This window comes from Nestor notabilis, unplaced genomic scaffold (genome assembly GCF_000696875.1).
Source record: "Nestor notabilis isolate BGI_N333 unplaced genomic scaffold, ASM69687v1 scaffold10243, whole genome shotgun sequence".
NCBI classification, from domain to species: Eukaryota; Metazoa; Chordata; class Aves; order Psittaciformes; family Psittacidae; genus Nestor; species Nestor notabilis.
Window position 1 is genome coordinate 1 of NW_009922361.1, and position 10,937 is coordinate 10,937.

Sequence of the window (10,937 nt, forward strand, 5' to 3'; positions counted from 1 at the left end):
GCTCCGAAATGAGGCTCCGGGACGCTGAGCAGTTGCAGTTCAGGTTTACTCAGTTGCATCTCAGTGTTAGAGGCAGTCCTTTTAGAGCAAAGTCATAGCAGCTTTGGGTGACATGAGAGTAGCCTGCGGAGGTGCTCAGTGTGCTGTACCTGTTCTTGGGTAGTGGTTCCCAATGTGTGATGTTGTGGCACTTCTGACAGGTACCATTCTGTTCACTTCACATTAGGTGTGGGTTTTCTAAAGAGGTTGTACATAGCACCAGCCTGTACATGTGTGCTAAGTATTCTCTAGGTTGTCTTTAATACCCATTTCTACCTCATAGATGGGTTTATGTCTCAGTGTGCTGTACCTGTTCTTGGGTAGTGGTTCCCAATGTGTGATGTTGTGGCACTTCTGACAGGTACCATTCTGTTCACTTCACATTAGGTGTGGGTTTTCTAAAGAGGTTGTACATAGCACCAGCCTGTACATGTGTGCTAAGTATTCTCTAGGTTGTCTTTAATACCCATTTCTACCTCATAGATGGGTTTATGTAGCAGAGCAAATCATGGAGTGTTCAGTTAGAGCAAGATTAAGGAGGTGTGGTAAGCTTTGGGAATTTTCATGAGAAATCAGACTTCAGCCTTTTGAAACTCATCACATTTCCTTAGTGTCTTCCAAATTCTTTCTTGCTCCAGCCTTTCCAGTGTTGGTAGACCTCTTTCAGTTCAAATATCCGACTTGTTTTTCAGATTTCCAGCTATGTAGCGCTACAGCATGTTACTCTCTTCTCACATCAGAGGGAAATGGGAAATTTAACCTTCATGTTACAGAATGTATGTTATATATATGTTATAATGGTCTTCCTCATTTTCACTTACTGGTACTATGTGAGTGCTCAGCTGAAACTGAGAAATCAGTCGAAAGTTGCAAATCAAAACAAGTTATGTTAGAAAGCATTATTTCCGTCCTTATGAATATGTATGAAATCTCTCCTTAGGTTGAGAATTTCTTCTGTATGGGATCTCCATTAGCAGTGTTTTTGGCATTGCGTGGCATCCGTCCAGGAAACTCTGGTAGTCAAGACCATATTCTGCCCAGAACAATTTGTAACCGCTTACTAAATATTTTTCACCCAACAGATCCAGTGGTGAGTTTTAATCTCAGTTGCAAGCTTTTACCTTGACTATTTTTAAGCATCCGCTGTGTGATAATGTGTGGTTTTCAAATGTGTGTGAATCAATGTGTGCAAAACAATGCGAGTATGTTCCAGCAAAGGACCATTTGTTAATGCTTGTCATGCAATATCTTGGGTTTTGTAAATGTAAAATAATGGTTCCTACAAATAATTGCCTTAAATACCATATACTTTGCTCCTCTTTTTGTATTAATAAGCATGAGATTCAAGATTATTCTACTGGGGTTTTTTTCCCCCAAACACATGAGAAATAATCCTTCTCAGTCAAGTTCCAACTTGTGTTTAACTTACTGACTTCCATTAAGCATCATATGGTTTAAGATACTACTGCTGTTAAAAAAGGCTTCACAAGCAGTTTATAAGGTACTGTAGAAAAACAAAGATACCATTTTTTAATCAAAGGGTCCTGAATAACAGAAGGTTGAGATAGTACTTGGGAGAGTAGTAGCTTCCATAGGCAGCCAGCGTTTGCCCTTATCAAAAGGCAGGATGCTGGAATCTGCATCACCTTGGTAACTTCTTTGATGCAAGCTTCATTTGGGATTTCATTCTGACTGTAGAATAGTAATTTGGGGATACTTTTGTGTGTATAAACTCTACCTGAGTCTGGGTATATTCAGACTTCCAAATCCAAACATGCTGGTTCTGCTCATCTGAAGATCTCATTCAGCTCAAGCTACTCCAAAACCAGAATTTTTCTGGCACATCTAGGATAATTGGTCAAGCTGCAGTCTGTGGTCCCACTCTGCAAATAGTAATTTTACTTAGTTTTAAGATAAAGAAGTGCAGAATAGTTTTCTATATCAATGTAAACAAAGAAAAATAAAGAATCAATAGAATTTTTTTTTTAAATAAGCACACCAGTTTATGGTTTGCACAGGGATCAGTGAAGACTCATCAAACAAAATGTTTACATAGCCAGTTCTTCCCTCTCTGCTGTGTTGTGCAGAGTCAGCTTAACTGTAATTGAATTAAATTTGCTCTGTCAATGCATAATAACAAACATCTGCTAACAGTAACTTGTGTGTTCATAACCTGTAGTCAAAGTGTGGCAGAAAAATATGCAGAAGTGAATGCACAAGCAACTGGGCAGCTAATATATCTTCTAGGCTGTGAAAATAAGAGGGAACCAGAACATAATACCACCATATTGTCACTTTCTAGGCTTCACTCATTAGAGATATTGTGGATTTCAGGCTGGAGAAAACTTTGTATGGGAAGGAAATATGATTTTTCAGTCTTGATACTCAGGATACTCTTTTCTGTATTATTCTTGCAGGCCTATAGATTAGAACCTTTAATTCTGAAACACTACAGCAACATTTCGCCTATCCAGATCCACTGGTACAGCACTGTAAACCCTCTACCTTACGAGTGTATGAAGCCAAGTTTTCTCAACCCAACAAAAGAACCTACCTCAGTCACCGATAGTGAAAGTGCGTCAACTGTACCAAGCCCAACTACTTCACCAGTCATGGTTCGACGCCACTACGGGGAGTCTATAACAAACATAGGCAAAGCAAGTATATTAGGTAATTGTTCTTTATGTCCTTTGTTTTATATATAGGACCTTCTTGTTGAGCTTCACTGCTCTGTGGTGCAGTATTTGAGGTGCAGCATAAGCAAACTATTCCTGGCTGTTTGAGTTTGTTCTGTATAGATGTATGGCTTGTTTGAATCCCAGCTAACATTTACTTTGAAGAAAACATAGTTTACATATGCCAGAGTCAAGGCTTGCAGGGAGAGGTTGTGGGTCAGGGAGTTTATGCTATTGCTGTCTTATTGTTGTCTGCCTTACTGAAGTAACATCCTAGTGATTTAATAGTTTCCACTCTACTTCATGGGGGAAAAAAAAATCAATTAAAGCTTGTTTTGTGACTACATTTTCTGGTATTGGCAAATAGGAGAAAGATCACTCTGTGTAAACTATTACATTTAACTCGTGATTTCATGCTAGGAAATTCAGGCTGTTTTAATATGAAATCTAGCTTTCTGATTCAAAATAAGCTCTGGTTTAAGTGAGCTTAAATTCACTTTCATTGGAGTTTATATTTGAGCATGCACTTGCAGTTTTTGTTGACTCAAGGCTTATCTTTAGCTCTCCCTGTGGGATTTGGAAGAAGGCTAGTGCCAGGAATCCTCCCAATCAAATAAGTTTATAAAAGCAATTTAGTCCTTAAGTAGAAATACCTGATATTTCAAAGCAGGGTTGCTTTCTGCTGTGTTACTATAGTAACTTTAAATGTCTTGTCCATAAGGTGGCAGCAAAGGCGGGAGAAAACATCACATATCTGTTCTTAACTTTTACAACCCTCTTCCTGAGCAACCAAAATAGTCCTTTTAAAGGATCATACAGCATTTCTAAATGTCTATAAGGGTGATGCCAACATAAGGACCCTTAATGAGAGGAATGTCTTAAATGTCCTGATGGGATTCTTACGTGCAAAAGGTACTAACATTGTTATAAAGCATTTTTGTCCTAGTCTTAGACTTTTTGTGAAAGAGGAATTATGACATATCCTTAAAAGTACCACATTTCTTGCTGCAGAAGCGTTCTTATGTATTTTTCCCATAGCTGCAGTTTCCAAATTATAGTTTTTGCTTGTATGCTAGATTAGTCTCATGATAAACAGTATACACTTAAGTCAGATAAGCCGTTCCCACCCTAGAAAAGCATAAATAGTGTTTTCCTTCGTCTGTCACTCAACTCTAATTGATGGGTGCTGCAGTGACTTTAATTTGTGGTTTGATTTAGCTGCCCTTGTTTATGTTTTTTTCCTTCGCACTGAATGCAGGAGCTGCAAGTATTGGGAAAGGCCTCGGTGGGATGCTTTTTTCAAGATTTGGTCGATCTAGTACAGCCACCCCACAGACACTCGAGGCAGGAAAAGATGGAGCCGAGGAGGATGACAAAAAGGCCACAACAGCTGACACGCCCGTTTTACCGCACAGCACCAGCTCGAGCTTCCTCGAACCTGCAGGTTAGTGACAAGTCCACCTTCCAAACCCTGCGGAAACAAGACCCTCAGTGAGCTACATCTGTGTGTTGTGGGAGGCTGGAAATACAATAACAACATGAGCCACTATTTACTTTTGTTGGTTTGCTCTGAAGTGTTAAATATTGAATCCGTTCTTGCTTTTTGAGTCTCTTAAAGACCGTCCAAAGACTGATTCTTTGTTCTCCCTTTAATCTTTTTTCCTCTTAAAGGAGGTTTATCTGTATGTAAGTTTGTGTATACATGTACACCATATGTATGTATGCATGTATGAGTTTTGGTTAATGATATCTGCATAGCAGTAGTTCCTAGGAAAAGCAATATGATTGCTGCAGACAATTCCCTCACCATTTATTGTAAAATGATTTAAATTTCCCCATACATTTGCAATTCTGAAGCAATCTGGATTTAAAGGCATATATGACTGAAAGCAGAAGCTGCCCTTGTCCAGATCTGAACCACCCAGAACGGAAAGTGAAATTTAGCAGCTGGGAGATTTTTTTAGTTTTTTTTAAGTATAGGTACTTCCTTTACAGAAATTCATACTTGATTTTATTTCTAAACTTGTAAACTTCTCATTGACACTCTTGCAAGGGTGAATTTTTGCAATCTAAGTATGTTGCATCTTGTGATAGCCTTCATATGATACGCTGCTGTCTGTTCATCACTGCTAGTTTCAACAGATAGCCTGTCCAAGTCAGTATTTGAGAACAGAGACTTTGTTTTAAGCTTGAGGAAAACAGTGGCACAACAGGGAACATTGTGGAGCTGCTGATGAGGTCTTTTTTGGAGGAAGGGGGGGGTTGGCATGTCCAGGGCTTTCTGCACGCTTCCCGCATCCCTCTTTGCTGAAAGCCTGTCCCTGCTCCATAGAAGGCAAACGTGGAGCAGAGGCCAGCGAGGCTGCAAACCGAGTGATGCAATCCACAGCCAAAGTATTTGCTTCTGTGAGGGGGGGCCGCTCAGCTTGTGGGGTTTGGCTGCCTCCCAAGCTCCTGTAAAGGCCTCTCGTCAGAGGGAGACAGAGTCGTTCGGGGTGTCCTTACTGCAGAGCAACTGGGTTTTTGAACATATGCGTCCTAGTGAAAATGCCTGTGGTCGTCATCTGGTAGTCGAAGGCTCTGACTCCCTTTCCTCACTGTATTTGCAGTGCAGTGCAACACTCCTGTGAAAACACAAAGGGATGTCACTCCCCAAGCACTGCTGTGCCATAAGTGCTGGGACAGCACTTGTGCGCTTTATGTGCTCTTTGAGCCAAGAATTAAAATTCCTTGGAAAACTGGCTTTGATAAATGGCTGCATTTTTTTACTCAATATGGGGGTTTGGCTTTTGTAGCTAAGCAGACTTTTAGTTTTGTCCTTTTTATTCTATTGCTCCTCGTTGAGATGTTCTAACCGCTAAAGTGCCTTAACAATAGGTTAGCCAATGGCCCAGTTAAATATGCAGTGAAAATTGCTTTGAATGTGGTATTAATCAAAGCAGCCATTGAAATGAAAGGATAACTGCTGAAACATATTTGGAATAATCTGGAAATTAAAAGGGCTAGTGCTGTGTAAGGACAGCTGATTTTCAGAAAGGGCTTGTAATATTGGGTGTAGTCTCCTTGTAGAGCCTCTAAAGATGCGAGAAGTCCATTTATTTCAGAAAGTTTTGAGCCATCCGCCTTCTGAAAGTCAATGTTTCCTAATGGGGCCTCAACATTTGCTGTATACTTCTATGTAGTGCACATAGACAGTGGAGTATAAATAAATGTATTTATATGTATTAATATAAGGAAAAGAGCTGCTTTAAAAAATCCATGTTTTTCCAAGCTTTAGATTTAATTATCCTCCCTTTTTTTTTCCCTCTAAACTAAGCACTCTTAAGCCAGGTTTGTGCTAAATGCATGTGCATCAAAGAGTATATACATATCTAAATCAGCTATGATTTTTAATAATGAACGTACTGTTAAATGTAAACACAGAGGTATTTTGTGTATTTGTCACAGAACTAATAAATTAAGGCTAAATGAAACTTACTGTTCAAGCTCAATTAAAGCTCCACCAATCAGCTACAGATTCGGATGTCACATGGATTTGTCACTACACTGCTGATTCATAAACTTTATGGCCAATGATCCAAAATGCACAATCACTTACCTAATAAAGGGGGGGTTCTCAACCTCTAGGAGTTCCCTTGGACGGCGTCCCAATCCAAGGAGAGAGTCCCCAACTGCAGCCCCCTGCTTCAAGGAGGACCAGCTCCAAATGGCTGCCCAAGGGGCTCCATTTCTGCTCTGTTTGAATCTGAGCTGTGGTCAAACATGGTCACATAGCCCCTCCTTGGATCAGGACCCAACTTCCTCATCTTTGTAGCCACTGACCACCACCATGAAGGTGAGACAAGATCAGTGCACACAGGAGCTTTCCCAGGCTCTTGTCTGTGGTGGGGAGCTTTCATGGGCTTTGGTTAGGTCTTTCTCGGGGCAGGTGTATCTGCCGCAGTACTTTACATACAACAAGTAGTATCAGAACCCAAAGCTTATGAAAAACTTGCTGGTGTTTTTTCTTCTGCTGACATACAATTCTAACATAATTTTTGTTTCTTGTTCAATTTCTAGTGGAACTGGAGCACAGGATTGATTTCGAGCTCAGGGAAGGTCTTGTGGAGAGCAGATACTGGTCCACAGTCACATCACACACTGCCTATTGGTCATCTCTGGATATTGCTTTTTTCCTTCTAACCTTCATGTACAAACACGACTAAAAAGATACAGACAAATCCAGTATGGAAACTGAATTTTTGAATGGGGATGGGGCGGGATGGGAAAGGAAATTTTAAAACCAGTGGCACAAAACTGATGTTTTACTGTTAAACTGTAGTAAATAGGGCATGGAGGTTTCAGGTTTAAGTGCATGTTTGGATTTTTTCCTATTTCTAAGGAGCAAAAATTATTTGTATTTAAAAGCACTTTATAGTTTTAAACATTTTGCAGTGCTTAATTAGACCTGAAATGATTCCAAATTCTTGTCAACTTTGACTGTATAAAAAGCCAATACAATGTGTAGCATCCTGTAAGCACAGTTGTGCAGTGTGCTTGGGTGACATACTTGTTAATGACCATAATTGCTGTTCAATTCATTAAAGTATAAAAGATCAGTTGATTAAAAAAAAAATATTAATTTCCATTAACAAAAATATATGTTAGATACAAACCTAAAACTGCCATGTTCTGATGTTTTATGTACCAGTTAATAACAAAGGTTGGTATCATTTCTAGGACTTTATTCAGCTCCGCATCCTATTATCCACAGTACCATTGAAAGACCATTCTGACTGCTGGCTTCTGAGGGCGTGTTATACGTGATGCATCTAGAAACTAATGCTGAAAAAGCATGAAGCAAATATTTGAAATACTGTAATTATAATTTATTATTATCTCTAATTGTTTCATTTTATTCCAGTGTATAAAACATTACTTTTTTACAGGTTTCTTTTGACATAATTTAAGAACCACATTTATTTTCTACAGTGTGAAGACTTTTTCTCAGAAATACATATCTTTGTACGACTATTCAAATGAAAATATGGCACTGTGGCACACTTTAAGTATTTTTTCATTAAAAATAAATGTTTGTGGTTTCACACAAATGGCATCAGTCACATTCTTCCCAAAGGTAAGTAACTGCCTTTGCTTTTTAGGTCCCAAATGTTTCTTAGGCACATGAAGGTTTTTACTTCACATTAGGCTTGGTTTGACAAGGATCTAGTTGTCTACTGCATATTACAGTATTAAATGTATATATGTGTGTGTGTATATATACTATATACATATGCAAGGATCCTATCAAGAGGAAAGAGAGCAGCATAAAATAAACTTGCTGAGGCCTGAAAATACCAGAGTTTAGATTAGGTTTGCATCTGAAAGTAATTCAAGAGAAGTCAAGAGAGAAGAGTTGTGATGAAAGGAAATAATCTGCAAATGAAACACTAAAAGGTCATTGCTGAGATTTTAAAACAATGTGGAAGACTCTGGAGTAGAAGTGTCAGATACATGGCCTCTGAGCTGCTGCTGATGAGGTATTTATGATCTGTAGGGCATATGTAGAAGCTGCTGAATCTAAATTTTTACTAAAATATAAATCAGGCTGTGGTGTTGGTGAATAGCAGTGTTCTCAGTGTAACAGATGTGGCATCATTTGCCCACACCAGCAGATGGCCTCAACCAGTGCCTTGATGTGGAAACCACCCAGATGTGCCCTTCTGAAATTCTGGGGAAAGAGGGTGGCTCTTCTCCCAAATAATACTGCTTGGACTGTTGCTTGTTTCCCTGGTCCATGGTGGAATGAGGAAGGAATCAGGAGCTAGACATATATATATATATATAATATATATATATGTGTATATTGGGGGTATGGATTTAGGAATGGTGGAATGAGGAAGGTTATGGATTTAGGAATAATTATGGAGGGGCAAACCAATGCAATGAAAAAGGGGAGGGGAGGAGTGGAAGGGAACAGGAAGGGATGAAGATGACAGAAACAGCACTACTATAAATGCATTGAACCAATTCCCAACAAAGATGTTCGGATGGTGTAAAGGACCTTGCTTCAGTATGGATCTGAAAAAATCCATTTATCCTTGGTGAACTGTAACTCTCCTGCTTGACATGTTTACCTTGGTGGATGAACAATCATAACAGATTAAAATAACCCTCTAAGAGAAAGAAGCTTGACACCTCTGCTCCAGAAATCAGGCTTTTGTTTACATTACTGGCTTTCCAGATAAGTTATTTAATCAGCTCCTCCTAATTAGGAGAACTTAAACATAAAAGGGGAATCTTCTTTTATATTTAGAACGTGCAAAACATTTCCAAATGTGCATAGTTTGTATTTCAGTACTTTGAGTTGGATCATATCACTGTTGCGTTATCCCCTTACACTGCTAGTTCTACGCTAGCTCTCTTTTTAAACATTGTAAACAAAAGAGGAGTTAATTCCTATAATTCTTGTGGTCTGTGTAAACTCTGCTGTTGTCCAGAACATGTTTCAGATTTATGGAATAGCTGTTCCACTCACATCAGAACATGCTGGTACTTGCTGACTGCTCTCCATATAAGGGATGAGATCCTACTTTTATGCACATGCCCCTTGGTAAATCAGGGAGAAGATATAGCTGAGAAGTAAACCATACTGCTAGTAGGAGAAGGGATAATAAGTACCAAAGCCTGTTCATTGCTTTGCATTTTTCATAAGTTAATGGACACATGTATTTATGATTCTGTTCTATTTTGTAACTTCATGGAGCATCTCGTAATCTCCAAGGTTAATTACGAACGTGAAGCATAACTCGAAAGAATAAATGGAGATTTTTTTTTTTCCTAGTGTATGCAAAGATGTTAAAAGTGCTGTGGGCAGAATTTCATCTTTTTAATCCTCAGAAAGGTTTTCTTATCTTCCTGCAAAGATGAAATACTATTTGAAAAGTAAATTTTGAAGTTAGAAAAGGGTTGCCCCGTTTCTATTCTGCAGCATAACACAGTTTCAAGTAGGGTCACGTCTCTGCATGCTAGAGTCTAAATTTCATGCTTAAAACTTTCTGGTCAGATGGTCTGTGGCATAATATAGAGCTGGAATGTCCTGGCTTCCAATTACTGACTTGTTTTCTTCTGCAAGAACAATGTTTAGCTTTACAAGCTGTGTTGACTGGTCGTTTTCTTGAGAAACCAAGATAAGGGAAATGTACTGTGCTGCTGTCAGTCTTCTGATACTGAGCTGTTTTCTGAAACTTGGCCATGAGTGCTTTGTCCAAATTTGACATTTACAGTTTTTCTGCTACGAGGTCATTTTTGCAGATAATCTGCCCTTTTAAAAAAAAAAAAAAAAAAAAACACAACAAAAAAACCCCAAACTGAACTCCATCCCTTTGCTCATAATTATTCTGTCATGGCTTTACTACAACCTTCCTTCCCCTTGTATATGCTGTCTCTTTGCTTTTATCACCAGTGTTTCTGGAGTTAGAGACCGTTTGCTTTCTTTCACCATGATTGTCTAGCTGGCCAGCTTCAATTACTAAATCTCCTTTACTAATTAGTATTATTAGGCTTACCTGAAACACATTTCACATTTTCATGCCTATATTACACCTGGTTGCCACCTCTTCATCCTCCATGGTTTTCTGTTGTCCTGGTGTTCGTTTCTTGTGCTGCTTGTCAGTTGAGCTGACTCTGCCTGTAGCTGAATCAGTGGAGATTGATTTTTTTCTCACTTTGAGTTCAACTGTTTGCAGTTAGATAATGTATATTTGTGTGCCCTCTGCCCAGCAAGTTTATTTGAAATCCGTATTTCCCCATTTTTCCATTATTGGCTTGGAGATTAGGTTTCTGTCTCCACATACTGAAGCCTTGGTGAGATGAATCCTGTGACTGGAGCGTGGCTATCTATGGCTACAGGCTGTTCGGAAGAGAAGACAAAGGCAAAGAAGGAAGGGTGGAGGGGTTGCCCTCTACATCAAGAGATGTATAGAGTGAGAAGAGTTGTTTCTGAAGAATAATCATGAGCAGGTTGAAAGCTTGTGGGTAAGAGTCAGGGACTGAGAAAACAAAGGAAACCTTGTGATTGGTGTCTACTACAGACTATCAATGAAGCCTTGTTACTCCAGCTACAGGAGGCATCACGCTTGCAGGCTCTTGTCCTGCCAGGGGACTTAAACCACCCTGACATCTGCTGGAAAAGTAGCACAGCAAGCTATAGGCAATCCAAGAGATGGGAACAGGTTGCCCAGG

The 10,937-nt window shown here is 39.3% G+C and overlaps 1 protein-coding gene across 1 annotated transcript; it reads left to right on the forward strand.

Moving 5' to 3' along the window:
- Nucleotides 1-979: 979 nt before the first annotated feature.
- On the forward strand, nt 980-6,919 carry LOC104403441 (phospholipase DDHD1-like; the record flags this gene model as incomplete). Its single annotated transcript, XM_010011578.1, has 4 exons — nt 980-1,129; nt 2,457-2,709; nt 3,973-4,158; nt 6,774-6,919. Coding segments are annotated over 4 exons (735 nt in total), but the record flags the coding sequence as incomplete, so codon positions are not given.
- Between the last annotated feature and the right edge of the window lie 4,018 nt (nt 6,920-10,937).